This window comes from Ctenopharyngodon idella, chromosome 11 (genome assembly GCF_019924925.1).
Source record: "Ctenopharyngodon idella isolate HZGC_01 chromosome 11, HZGC01, whole genome shotgun sequence".
Taxonomy (NCBI): domain Eukaryota; kingdom Metazoa; phylum Chordata; class Actinopteri; order Cypriniformes; family Xenocyprididae; genus Ctenopharyngodon; species Ctenopharyngodon idella.
The window spans coordinates 13797481-13812643 of NC_067230.1; the positions used below are offsets into that span (position 1 = coordinate 13797481).

A 15163-nucleotide genomic window follows, 5' to 3' on the forward strand; every position below is an offset into this window, starting at 1 on the left:
CAATATGTTAATTTCAGTGATTTGGGAACTGAAAAGTAATTCCAAGAAATGTCATGGAACCATTCATATAAATATTAAAATTATTATAAAATGTTACCAGACTAAACACATTCGCTGCCTGTATGTCATGCATATGAGGCTGCCACATCTTTAACTCATTTTGTTTCCAGTTTGGATTTGCTGTGAGGAAACAAAGAGTGACAGACTGGTATGTCTGCCAAACCAATAATCCTCCAATAGTTGGCCATTTTTGGATTATCCTCATGGACAAATAATCATGAACACTTGGATGATTAACAGAAGTGTCAGTTTTCTGTTTCCAAATATTTTTTTCCTACAACATTACATTGTGTAACGTCATACGTCTTATCATGTAGGCTATCTGCTTTCTAAGTACTGGCATCTGGCATGTGGACGTCTCATGCAAATATTTGCCAAATGTCCATACAAAAAATTATTGAGTTTTAAGGTAGTTTTCAGTGTTTTGTAATCAGTATTATCTATCTATAATGAGTAATAAAAATAAACTTTGTTCATGATGTATTTGAAAACAAGTCCTAAAGTAAAATGCGCATTTGCTTCTCGAGTACTTTGTGTGTGTGTGCAGATTAGGATTTGACCAATTAAAAAAAGAAGATTATTGTTTAAATAATGTTGAGCTGTGAAGTAAGGATAATAAACCAGAAATGAGGATAATGAACCATTTGTACATTACATGAGGTTAAGGTTAAGAATAAACATCTCCACGTTGACAGTCAAGTATACCCTGAAGCAAATCATTAATGCATAACATGTAATGACGCGCAGAACATTTATCACCCTACAGGACAGCAAACCTAAAGGAATCACATTTCTAACCCCCTACATTTCTCTTAAGGTAAGATTGTAGTACTATTAGTTTCATTTAACACATTTTACCAAATTTAAATCCATTACAATGAATTCAGATTCCAGATTATCACCCTAAATAGGAGGCTTTAACCCTAATGCACATAGCTCGCTAATGATTCAATACTCGCTTAAGATTTAATAAAAATAAAAAAAAGGAACACATTCAAAAATTGAATGAAATTATGCATTTTAGTTAACTAGAACAAACATCTTTCTGTTACTATACCAGCAGGATTGACAGGATTGATACTATAGAGATAGAATGACTCATTTAAAAAGGATGCATGTGATGTTGCCACAAATTTTGGTCAAAATAAGATGACACACCTATGATGTTGAGGTAGGCTGCTCACTATATTTTGAGACACAGCAACTAATGATGGAACTAAAGGAACATGTTTTGCAAGATGACCATCAGTGTTTTGACTGACTTTCTTGCATATTTAAATGAAATAAAGTTTCACTGGAAAGAAATCTTTGTGCTAAAAATAAAAAAATTGAGATTAAAGCCTTGGACAAATAACAGTTTTTGGATAATCCACTGTTAACTCTTGTGTCAGAATGGTAAAGTCCATCGTTTGTTCATGTCTAATCCAGTCTGCGCTGGCTTCAAAGAGATTTAGATTCCTGAAGCTCAGATCTAACGCACAAAATAGACTTTCACGCTGGACCAAGATACCCGGACTTTGATCAGCCACGCGGCTCATTCATTGGATCTAGCTGCAGATATACACACTGCTGTGAATCTTTTATTTCTGGCTGAGGGCACAGTCTAATTCCAGACTGAAGAGATCAATGTCATCTCAAATTATTTGCACAAAATATCAGCACATTTGTTTTCAATTGCAAAGAGATCTAATTTAGAAAGTGACTCTTTGCATCTATGACAGTGGACTACAGAGTGTGAAATTGTTATCCTGAGCTTTACTGCCACCTGTAGGTGTGTCACCATTATGCACACTTCTCTGAAATATCAAAATGTAAATGAAGCAAACAAATATCAGTATAATCGTAACACATGGTATATTTCATAAATGCTTTTTTTTTTTTATATATCAACTAAAAGTCTGATTTATTAAATTGCATTTGTTCATCAAAATAGCAGTAGCTGCTGTGTTCGAAATGGAATACTAGCATTCTGATTACTGCATACTGCACAGCATATACTAACATAGGCTGTAAAAAAAAAGATGGATGACGCACCTTCACTCTCTTCCATTGTAGTAAGGCCCTGTCCCAAATGGCACACTTCATGTGCACTTTCGGTCTTGTGGACTTACAATGGCCGCTGCGCGCGTGTGTCCATTAAGTCCACAAGACCGTAGGGTGTCCCATTGGTAATTTAAGCTTAAAGAAGGGGGCTCGTGAGCGCCCCCTTTGCGACTGCTATGCGCCCTCGATACGCACTTCTGCTGAGCCCGCAAGACTGTGAGCTACGCAGAGGACTTTACCCGGCAGTCAAAGCGGCATTACGTCGTGAAAGTGCGGACTCAGCGGAAGACTGTGAGGGTTTAGGGTGCCATTGTGAAGCTGCCAGTGTGCCAATATGGCGCTGATTTCTTGAATCTCGAGTCTGCGCAGTAGTGAGTGCGAAGTGGAGCCGCGATGTCAAGGTCCCGCCCACACTCCCGCAGAATCGGTTAATACTGCAGAACAACTCATTATGTCGGTGTGAAATAAACAGTTCTGGAAATGTAGAAATGAAAGTTAAAGCTCCAATATCCTCCCGAAGATCCAGAAAAAGGTCAGTTGATGCTTCAGTGATGACTTCGCTCAGAGAAGCTGTCAATCTCAGCTGTCAATCATGACGTCAAAACACGCGTTTTTATAGCATCAAATAACTAACTAAAACCAAACTTATTTAAAGAACGAACACTTCAGCTAGCATCAGTGTGATAAAAACTGCCTAAAATGATGAAAACCATCTTTGGAAAAAAAAATATTTGACTGTTTAGTTTGTCTCACGTCCCATTACAATACATGGAGAGGGCGGGGTTTATGGCCTGTACTGCAAACAGCCACCTGCTTTGGCTTCACTTTTCAGGACTTATGTGGCACACTTGTTTACTAACTTTTAAAGTAGGAAACTTATTTGAAATATTATACAATATGCAAAGATAAACATTTAAAACAGTAGCATATTACATGATTGTCACATAACCTCACCACGCTTGCACGTTTAAATTAGCAAGTGGTGTTATTGTTTCAACGAATATTGAAGTTTGTGTTAAAATGTCTAAACTTTCCAAAATGTCCAAAATTGTAATACTTTTTACATTTATAAGAGCAATAAACTAGATGAGGAACAAATGGTACAGTGATGTTGGTTAAAAAACAGACTAGTGTAGAGCTAGCCTGCTGGATTTACAAACATCTGTCAAGCATTTTAGCATGTTTACAACTGTCTTGGAAAGCTATAGCTTCATGGCACATTTATATGAACAAATAGCACCCAGGTGGATTATATTTTTATTTCAGGTTTTGCATTGTTCTTATTTTAAAACTGATTTTAAAATGTCAGACTTTTTGTCTCATAAAACTACTCTTACAAACCATTTATGTTTCTGTTTCTTCACATAAACCCACATCTGTTATAGTATATACTCAATTTTCCCTTTTAGCCTGTCGTATTTCAGCATTTGTGTAATTTGGCAGAAGGCTAGTATACAGAAACTTCTCTGCAGAGTTTGTATTGCTCTTTTATTGTGGGGCTCCAGGGTGTTCCATTTCCTCCTGAAATTTGTTCATATGGCCCCGGCTTGCCCTCCTGCCTTCTGGTTCCTCAAATCACTGAAGCATTCTGTCTCCCACGGTATAGCTGACACCTCACCATGTTTACATGTCTGGCATCGCCTAGCAACCTGCCACCAGGGACGCCACACACAGTCGCAAGAAGTGGTGTCAGGTGGGCCGAGGTTCTCTGGTGTTCCTGTGAAAAAGCTTTACCTGTCAACATTCTTAAACATTCCTGCTCAGGTAGAAGAAGAAAGTGTCCTTGTTTGTCCCACAGAGCAGGTGTAGATATCAAAATTGCAAGTATTGTTTTCCTCTACACGATTTTCACCCTTTTCTCTCCATGTTGCACAATCTATGGAATGCCAAGTGGCACTCACTGGTATGGCGGTAGTGCCATATGAATTACAGCCAAGAGGTGGCAGCATAAACACTTCAAAGACCATCTGAAGACAATCAAAACCTAGCAAACAGTTTTTCAGCCAAATTGATAGTCAAGGTTTATATTACTGTTGTGTGTGTTTAGTCGCCCAGTCGTGCCCGACTCTTTGCGACCCCATGAAGTACAGCATGCCAGGCCTCCCTGTCTTCCACTATCTCCTTGAGTCTGTCCAAATTCATGGGCAATATTACAGTATATTACTGTTCGGCAGCATAAAACACATTTAATATAGTTTTCTGAATAAAATGTTCCAGCAAAAATGCAGATAATGCTGTTTATTCATGTTAGCGTGTCAGCAAGCTTTTGAATATAGACATTAAAATCAGAATACAAAGCAGAAAATGGAAATATGTAATATTTCTAAAGCAGTTAATCTTTATTTTTAATTTTGCACTGAGGAAGCAAGAAACGAAATCTGGTAAAAATATAGTCTTTACACTGTAAATGAAATACAGTATGTCTAATTATAGAGGTTGTACTGTGTGTGTTTTGATAAACTGACATAAACAGCAACACAGGCCTGAACATGATAGTATTACATTGCAATACCTTGGTACTTTGACATATACCATGGAACTGAATGATTAGCATATTCATATTTAAATTTTATTGTAATGCGTTCATGGTATTTTCCATGACATATTTTTATTTTATGACAACCTTTTTGTAAAGTAAATTAAGATATGAATTGATGGTTATGTAGCAGAGATTTCTTTGCATCCGAGTAGGCCTGTGCTGAATATATTAACCCATTTGCCACCAGGAAAAAAAAAGTTGTATGTCAGAGGCGTAAAGTCCAGGTTCAGAAAGTAAAAGTCCTCAGTATTTTGTTCCAATCACCTGGATTTGCTAATTAGCACAGTTTTTCAGCCAGGAGGTAGAACTAATTAGTAAAATCAGCTGGCTGAGTTCATGGGTGGAATAAACATATGGCAGGACTTTTACTTTCTGACCCCTGGACTTTACACCTCTGTTGTATGTAATATGTAACATAGTAGCATTGAGGTACCTTATATATAATTATATAGTTATATTGTTTTAGATTTATTCATTATATTTGTATAGAATATAAATACTGTCCTCTAGAATGAATAATGTCAATTTAGCACCATGACTATAGTGTCATAACAGGTTGTACAACAGGTAAAGGCTTTCAGCAGCATTCTTTAAAAAGCACCAAAGTTGGCATCACCACATCTATGTTAGAATTACATGAGAACTTATCCATCTCAGACTGAATAACATTCAAAAACACTTTAGGAGTCTATTCTTATTTTTAAGACACTTCATTCTAAGATATTATTATAGTATCTGACTTTATTCCACATTGGAGCACCTGTGCTTATATCCAATGATGCAGTACAGAGGAGATTCCCCCAGGCTTTCTCTGTCTTTCCCACCGTGTGGACACTCACATCCCTGGAGCCATGAGCCACAGGGCTACATACCTGAGCCCTCTCCCTGTGGCTCACCGTCAGGCCTCTGAGAGTTAGGCAGAGAGAAAAGGAAGAAGTTCAGAGAAGCCCCCAATGGATGGATTGAGTTACATTCCACTTTACATGTTAGTAATTGAGACATTTGAGCAAGCTCTGGACATACAGTACAGTTTTTTTTTATCCAGGGAACAATATCCATGCATAAATTATGTATTTGGAATTGTGGTGTTTCCATCCATCCATCCATCCATCCATCTGTGTTTGAGTCTTACCATCTGCACCCCTACTTGAGATCCACCATTAAAGAACATCTTTGAGTTGTCCTGCTCCTGATGAGTGAAAATAGATTAGCAGTTTTCATGAGGTGCTTTTCAGTTTCAAAACATATCAAATACATCTTTCAGTAAAACAGGGTTCAGACTAGGGATGCACCGATACCAGTATCGGTATCGGGCCGATACCAAGCTCATGTACTTGTACTCGTACTCGTAAAAATTCCCCCGATACCAAAGACCGATACCTCACGTGACGTAACTGACAGAATTTTCCGTGCACAGAGACACCGGCGGCAGCAGCAGAAACAATGTCAGCCTCAAGGGAGTGGAAATACTTCAAATTAATGATGACAACCCACACATTGCGAACTGCATGCTTTCAATCACAATTCGTTATGGATTAGTGAAGGCGGGATAGGCGGAATCGCGCTGAATAACACAGACCAGAAGCGCTCCCTCTCGCGCGCTCTCTCTTTCTTGCGCGCGATCCCAGTTCTCTCAGACAGCGCGCGATCAGTTCTCCTCGCACCTGAATGGTCAAATGCACACACAGTTGTCAAAATGTCCATCGTGTGGAGTATCTCACGTAAATACAGTCGCTTATGGCTTAAGTGGACGTAAACATTTGGGTGAAAACAGGATACGTGTCAGTATCCATGGATTCGGTCTTAAAGGGACCGTAGCCTATATTTGTCATTAATGTTAATAAAACAACAAAATATGTTAAATAAATGTATACATGGTAAATAAACCTACTGTATCTGAAAAACAAGTTTATTTAATTTGTATCTCTATAGTATTTGTTGTATTGTTTGTAATTTGTTTGAAAATTTCTTTTTATATAACAATAATTATATATATTGGTAATTATGCTTTGAAGGTTATTGGACACTGTGAAATTTTTGTTCTTTAAGTTTGTGACAAGCACATAAAAAATATTACTTTTTTCATTAGAGTAATAATAAAGAAGCTGTCCTACATTCATTAGTCTCATTGTGTTGTGCTTGAAAAACTGCAACATCACCAAAAAAAAAGAAAAAAAAAAACAGAGAGAGAGAAATTAATAAATGTATAAATGTATCGGCGAGTACTAGAAAAAAGTATCGGTACTCGTACTCGGTCCTTAAAAAATGGTATCGGTGCATCCCTAGTTCAGACCCCTAAGATTGTCTCACTAAACCACCAATATTATACAAATAAAAGTTTTGTACTGGCTGATATTCAATGTGATCTCTAAATATTAGCAGCTATAATGTAAAAAAAAAAATAGCTGATATTAGCTTCCGTGCGTTTGTAGTCAACTCACGTAATCTGAGTTGGCCTCCAGTAGTTCTTCTGCGTCACTGTCTTCAGAGCTACAGCCTCCGTGTTGACATCTCACTGCACGCTTCTCTCTCCCAGACCTCAGAAAATCCACTGCAGAAGACTTCCGGAGCAGTGCTAAAGCAAAACAACCCAATGAAACGATCAGTTTATCGTAGGGAAACTTCTACACTGTAAAAATCTCAAATAGTTTCTTCCCCCTTCAGAAAAAAATCAGAATAATCTTGTTCCCTGATTATTGTAGGTTACTGATAATTAAAATGTAACTAATTGTGTGTGTTCTTTCCCTGTTAATAATAATGGTCACACTTTATATTAGGTTTCTTTAATAAGAATATACTTAAAAAAAAAAAAAGTTATGTACAGTGTACTTATTGTTTTCTTGTATTTCAAAACACATTTGCATTTCAAAACACATTTTCATCTATTGAGGAGGGATACAGGTAAGGTTAGGGACAGGTTTGGTGGGATTGATAGGTTAAAGGGTGGGTAATTATAGATGTAAATAGAGAGCAAAAAATAGCTGTAATTACATGCAAGGATTTTTTAAATATAAGTACAATGTAAAAACATGTATGTACACAAATGCATTGCACAAATGATTAATTTAAATGTTAATTAAAATTAATGTTAATATAAATATAAAAAATACAATAATATAAATAATAGTATGAAATCTCATATATATATATATATATATATATATATATAAATAAATTACTTTTATTAATGTTAAAAACTGTCAATTCATTATCATAAACAAAGAAAAAGATACGTAAAATAAGAAAAACATAAAAAGAAAAAGTTAGTGGCACAAGTTTCCCATACCTGCCTCACAGATGTAGGTCACAAACATCAGGACGAGTAGCGTTAGTATCACCTGTCTGTATGGCCCCATGTCTCATCTCAGCTCTGAGTTCAGAGTCCTGCTGCTTTGTACCACACCTGAGACTCAAGTCCCTCCCACAGCAGCCCTCTCAGAGGGGTGTGACCTTCAGCATCTGTCCTGACAGATGGAACTGGGCCAAAACAGGAATGTTCATTTACATAAACCAAAGCTCAGTTTAGCCAACACTGGGCAAGCTACTGCACATCTTAAGATGTTATCAGAAACTATGAGAAGTAAACACTGGTCACAGGGCAAGCCAGCAGCAAGAAACAAACAAGAAGCCATTGTCTTAAGATGTGTTACTGAATGTTATACTACTTACAGTCTTTACATGTGGTGAATTGGGACACATATATTATGCTAACTTAAGGATTAGTACACGTTAAAATGAAAATCACCCCATGTTATTCACCCTTAAGCCATAGGTGTATATGACTTTCTTCTTTACAATTGGAGTTATATTAATAATCACCCTGATGCTCCAAAACTTTATAATGGCAGTGCACGGAAACCACCTGTTTGAAGTTCAAAAAAGTGCATCCATCCATCATAAACGTACTCCACACGGCTCCGGGGGGTTCATAAAGACCTTCTGAAGTAATGCGTTTGTGTAAAAAAAAAAATCTATTTTTAACATGTTATAAAGTTAAAAAGTTATAAAGTTGATTGTCTTCAAATGGTCTTTGAAGTGTTTATGCTGCCACCTCTTGGCTGTAATTCATATGGCACTACCGCAATACCAGTGAGTGCCACTTGGCATTCCATAGATTGTGCAACATGGAGAGAAAAGGGTGAAAATAGTGTAGAGGAAAACAATACTTGCTTCCACCAGACCGCCTTCCGTATTCAACTTACGAAGAAAGTGTAACTGACGCAATGTCAGTTACGGTTGTTTTGTACGTTGAATACAGAAGGCGTATGACGTAGTGTAAGCGTTTTGAACTGCGAGAGGCTGTCTGGCGGCAGTCTCCCTGGACTGGCGGAAGCTAGTTATTTTACTTTATAACGTGTTAAATATGGATATTTTTCTTACACAAACGCATCGCTTCACTTTAGAAGGCCTTTATTAAAGGGATAGTTCACCCAAAAATGAAAATTCTGTCATTATTTGCTCGCCCTCAAGCTGCATACATTTCTTTCTTATTTTCATTTTAAAGTAAACTAATCCTAAAGGGTAGGCAATTTGTTTTATAAACACTTTATGTTATACTGGTTGAAACTATCTTTAGCTATCAATAAAATGTACATATATCTTCTGTGGAAAAAATGTTCATGTAAAAGTGACATTTACATTGTTACAGAAATGTCTATTTCAAATAAATGCTGTTGTTTTGAATTTTCAATTCATCAAAGAATCCTAAAAAAAAGTGTCAAGGATTCCACAAAAATATTAAGCAGCACAACTGTTGTCAACATTGATAATAATAAGAAAAACCAGCATATTACAATAATTTCTGAAGGATCGTTTGACGCTGAAAACTAGAATAATGGCTGCTGAAAATTCAGCTTTGCCATCATCAAAATAAATTACATTTTAAAATATATTGACATAGAAAAAAACAGTTATTTTAAATTGTAAAAATATTTACCATATTTTTGCTCAAATAAATACAGATTTGGTGAGCATAAGAGACTTTCAAAAGCATTAAAAAATCTTACCAACCCCAAACTTTTGAACGGTAGTGTAACTTTAAGGTTTTGTGTAAACATAAACTATCCTTCAAAAATAAAATATTAAAATATAAAATGGCTGAATGTGCTTCTCAATTGATTATCATTTTTGTAGTTTACATGTTTGATTCAATAGATCAAATATTAATTTGGTTTAAAATTAAAATATTAATAATGATTCATAGCAGATGCATTGGCCTGGTTTGCATTTGCACTTGTAGCATCTCCCTAAAACACTGTGTTCATGTTCAGGCTGTTGTGTTGCCTGTAGTTCAGGTGTGCCATCGTTCAGTTCAGGTTCACAACTGCCTCACGTCAAACAATTTAGCCCTTGTTTACTAGAGCACAACAAATCGGATCCTGAAGATTCTTAGGGATTAAACAGATTAGAGGTGGATAGCGTGTTTTTGTGGACAAAGGGTCTTGTGATTCGGGATATAGTGTTACCTGTCCCTCTAATTAAGAAGCTATCGAGAAGCTGGATGGAGGGCAAGATGGAGAATTTCCATCAGTGGAAAAAAAACTCCACCGAGGACCCATTAAGTGAAACCGAGCATGATAACCCTGAACCGGGCCCTGTGACCTCCTGTAGCATCACGCCACTTCACTTTTAGAGCATTTAGTTAAAATTCACAACACACACACACACACACACACACACACACACTATTCTCTACTGTTTCACTAGAGGTTTGTGTTGTGAAATTCCACAAGCGGGGAAATCTGGATGCCTGGCCCTGCAGACACGGAGCTGGCATTATCTAAATAGAACAGAGCTGAACTTGATAGCTTATTGTTAATGTGTCGGTGCATGTAGATGGTTCAGATGGTTTTCTTTGCAAGTGTGTGTTTTGCAAAAAGCTGATTGTTTTTTATGAAGCATGTTTACCTTTTCTTTATTGTGTAAGTTCTCTGTTTATTACAATCAAAAGGTCATGGCTAAAGCTACAAAAAACATAAGTAGCCTACCCTTATATATTTTTTTATAAGTAAATTAACATTGAATTGTAGTAACAAATTGATTGTTGTATTATCCAAATGGCTTTAGGGGCCAGAAAAGGCAGCAATTACATATTATTTCAATTTTACTTTGTGCTTTAAAAGCCCAAACGATCTAAAACAGTATGGGGGAAAAAATGGAAACATGACTTCAACAAAATTAAAAAAAATAAAATCAAATAAATCATATGATATAGCACTTTAAAAATACCTTTCAGTTCTGAAACGGTTTCAGCCATTAGTGCTTTATGCTCTATTTCTCATTTGTAAGCAGCAAATAAGTTGAAAGAAATGTCACTTTTTCTGATACGCAGCCATATTATGGAACATTTCATAAAGATAAGACTATATGAACAAAATTCTGTGCAACATACATTGAACCACATTAACAGTCAGGCAACCCATACTGTTGCAATACTTAAACAAAGGCACTGGAATAAGCACAAACTAGACAACTTCTCTATTTTTACACAGGATTAACTCTCTGATGTGCCGAATTAAATAGTTAGCTTCATGTAATGGTGCATCATCATTTTAGCCATCATTGTAGTAATGATCAATGTTTACTGGTTGTCTTAAAATCAAGGGTGATGAAGGCTGAAAATAATAGTAGTTGTTATATCTTCATTTAAAAGTGACAAGTGCTGATTGTTAAGTATAAGAGACAATATTTAAAAGTAGGCAATGAACAAATATTTGGCGGTTTGGTAAGCAATAAGCAATAATTTGTCTGTAATACTGATATGTTTGTCTAGTTGTCGCCTTATAAATGTTCTGCCTTTCGGTTAGAGAGCAACAGACTGTTTATAAACTTCTGAAACTACTCCTTGTACCTTGTTTTCACTTTTTCATCTAATGTGACAGAACCAGAACATAGCTGTCCATCCATGCATAAACACAAACTCATAAGCAGCCTGAACAGTTAAACTTTAACCCATCAGGTCCCATCCGGAGCAGAAAAAACAACACTCTCTTTCTCTCTGCAGTCTCCTAAACCTCTCGAGCATCAACCTCTTCGTGACGTGAAGGTGTAGCAGAGGCCCTTTGGGTCTTGTCCTTATCTCGACCCTCTCTAAACCTGCTACAGGGAGCGGTGAAGGTGTTGTTGGTGTGAGACAGGAAGTAGAGAAGCTCAGTCATGTGGGTGGTGTTTAGGAGCTGCAGCAGGTCTCTATGTTACTGGCTGTGCACAAATACACACATCCAGTCTGTGTCCCTACACCTCCTTCTCTCCAGAACTTGTAAACGATGTTCGTCTCAGGTTTTCCTTCACTTTGATGAACTCCGGGGCGCTGCAGTTGCTTTCCTCCAGTCTTGCTTGCTCCTTCTCCAGCTAAAGTACACACACACACAAAAAGACAGATAAGAAGAAGAAACAGATAAATGTCAGATATTCAGCACATATTTGGTTGGTGGTTTGCAGCTGAATAGGATATACATAAAAACAGATGGTTTAGTATGATAAGTACAAAAAATACTAAAAGAGGATATTGACCCTCATTAGTCCAGGTCCGTATGAAATACTGTATGATTGTATGGTTTCTATACCTCCTCTAGTTTCTGTTGTCTCTTGAGAAGCTCCTGTTCCAGTGGAGATATTTTCCTCCTGGCTTCCTCCTCCTGCTTTCTCTGTTTAATCATCTGCTCTCTCTTCCTTTGCTCCAACACACGCTGCAGTTCTGGCTTATTCTCCACACTAATACCTCTGAGTAGTATATAAAAACAAAAGAAGAAAAATGGAAAAGAATTAACAAGAAAAATAATTAATAGAATAGAATAGAGCACATTTGAAAAAAAAACAGAATACAATAGAAATTAGATTAGAATAAAAGAATAAAACAAAAATTAGAATTAGAATAGAAATTAAAATTAGAATCAGAATATAATAGAACAGAAAACAATAGACCACAGTAGAATGTAAAAAGCAAAGACTGGAATACAACAAACAGCAAAGAATAGAATAGAATCGAATAGAATCGAAAACAGCAAATGAAAATAAAAAGCAAATAAAAGAAGTATCACACTGCAAATACAGCATGGTAAAAACAATAACAAACAATAGAATAGCAGAATAAAAAGAATAGAGTAAACAAAACAAATACAGAATACAAAACAGAATAGAAAAAGATAGAAAAAACAAGAAAAAATATAGCTGCAAGCAGCAATTATCAGGGGTTCAATCGCTTCAAGGCCTTTAAGCACATGCGTAAAAAGGTATTTTGTTTCATTTGCCAAGCCTATAACCATCTCAATCATAGATGGAAAAGACCATTTACAGCCAGTTTACCATAGGAAATTTATGTTTTTAAAAGCTTTTTAACAGTTATAGCGCCACCTATGGTCCAATCTCCATAAAAGTTGGCATGCTTCTTTAGAGTCATATGCTGCATTTTTTCGTGACGTTCTGAGTTTTCGTTTAGGATTTATAGGCTTTTGGGTATATGTTGCCACACCCTCAATTTTTTTTTTTTTTTTTGATAATTATTGATCAGGAGAGTCCAGAGAATTGTACTGCACTAGTTTGGTTCTGATCGGGAGAAAAACCTAAGACTAGTTCTCAAAAGTAGGTTTTTCACGTAATCGCGAATATTTAATGAATGATTTGATTGAGAGCAATGGTTCTTGAGGCAAAGTTGTTGGCTGATGGCGGCCATGTTTTTTGAAATACGCCAATGTCCTCATAGACTGTCATGGCACCTTGGACCAAGACATTGCATACCAATTTTCAAGTCAATCGGGCTAACAGTCAGGTGGTTATAGCCGTTTTCATGTGTTTTTTTTCCTGTTATAGTGGCACCTTAGTGTTCAATCAATGTGATTTTTTTTTATCGTGACCAAAGACTGAGCCCATACATGTGTACCGAGTTTGGAGTTCAAGAGTTATAGTCATTTTAGCAAAAGTGGCCCGGGCCATTTCGAGCGTTTTGGCGCCCCTTAGTGTCTGTGAAGCAAAATTTCAACTTTTTTTTTATAAGTATTGATATTCAGACTCCAGGTTTGGTTCTGATCGGGCAAAAAAACCTAGGACACAAAAGTAGGTTTTGGACAAAATCCAAGATGGTGGAATGTTTTTTGGCAGAAATGAAATTGGAGATATACGTTTTGTTCGTCTTGAGCCAAGGATTCCAATGATATAAGACACTTAAGACACATAAGATACAGTCTGGGACAAACAGTCTAGGAGTCATGAGCAGTTTCGTGTTGATCGTGTTTTGATCGCTGTAGCACCACCTATTGGCCAATTTGGACAAGTCCGGGTATCTGAGTAGCTACCATTTGACAAAGACTACCATTTGACAAAGTTTCAAGTCTCTAGGCCAGTGGTTCCCAAACCTGTCCTGGAGGACCCCCAGCCCTGCACATTTTGTATGTCTCCCCCATCTATCACACCTGATTCAACTCATGTGCTCATTAGTAGAGACATCAAGACCTGAAATTAGTGTGTCAGAAATAGGGAGACATACAAAATGTGCAGGGCTGGGGGTCCTCCAGGACAGGTTTGGGAACCACTGCTCTAGGCCTTACGGTTTGGTCTGCCCGATCAGTTTTAAGGCAGAAAAAAAAGTAAATAAAAATCCTTACAATTACAATAGGGTTTCAGCACTGCGTGCTTGAACCCCTAACAAGAATAGAATAGAATAGAATAGAATAGAATAGAATAGAATAGAAAACACATTATTAGCTGTTGCAGTCCATAAGTCATCCAGCAGGTGGCAGTATTGTCATGTTTAATCAGATTAGTGTGCTTTGTAAAACTTATTTGTTTGTTTTTAATGAAAAGAAAAGGTGTGAATGCACACACAAAAAAATGTATTATTCATATATGGTAATCTGTTATAATGTAGCCTGCTGTGAAAATATGTAGAGATGTTTGACTGTAAAAGGTGGCAGAATATCCATTAGTTTCCTGCTGTTCTTTCCCTTCATGTTGCTGATGTTGTGACTTTCCATCTTAGTCATAGTCAAGGCCAATCCCATTTATAATAGGCTCATTTTGACAGACCTGACATCTGAATTGTGTGCTTGTTTGTCTAAGTGCAGCTTGGCTGAATATATATTTCATCAATTCTGACCAATGCTGCTTAAGCTCTCACAACTGTTTCTCAAGGTGCCAAGCCGCTGCTAACACACGTGATAATTATTAACTTTAGTGCCAGGATAGACATATGCACACACACACACACACACACACACACACAGACAGACTGATAATTAAATTACGTGTGAGCTTGTTCGCTCCACAGGGAGGTGGCGCCACGGGTGCTGAGAGGAGGGAAAGGAAGTGAGTGTATGTGTGTGTGTGTGTGTGTGGAGTTCAGCAGATTTGGGATTTCCAATTAGCATCCCTGTTAATTTAGATGGTGTCCTTCAAGCTGAAGAGACAGCCAGACAACAACAAATAAACACAAGGGACATTTAATGAAGATAACAAGAGAGACACCAGGCCCCCGGACAGCTCCTGAAAGCCCTCATAATAATAACATGCTGGTCTTTAGTCCTATCT

The 15163-nt window shown here is 37.0% G+C and overlaps 1 protein-coding gene and 1 long non-coding RNA gene across 4 annotated transcripts in view; both read right to left on the reverse strand.

Moving 5' to 3' along the window:
* Nucleotides 1-5374: 5374 nt before the first annotated feature.
* Nucleotides 5375-7059, reverse strand: LOC127522275 (uncharacterized). The gene is made up of 3 exons (XR_007932555.1): nt 6023-7059; nt 5775-5831; nt 5375-5548 (listed from the first exon to the last, which is right to left on the reverse strand). It is a non-coding gene; the product is annotated as an uncharacterized LOC127522275 (long non-coding RNA).
* A 3481-nt stretch (nt 7060-10540) lies between these two features.
* Nucleotides 10541-15163, reverse strand: part of si:ch211-236d3.4 (protein FAM107B) — a 35693-nt gene continuing 31070 nt past the window's right edge. For all 3 annotated transcript variants that reach the window (XM_051912042.1, XM_051912044.1, XM_051912043.1), the window contains 2 exons: nt 12208-12364; nt 10541-11992 (listed from right to left, as the gene is read on the reverse strand). In XM_051912042.1, coding sequence (XP_051768002.1) covers nt 11876-11992; nt 12208-12364 — 274 coding nt within the window. In that variant the 3' untranslated portion in view covers nt 10541-11875. The remainder of the gene's footprint in view (nt 11993-12207; nt 12365-15163) is intronic.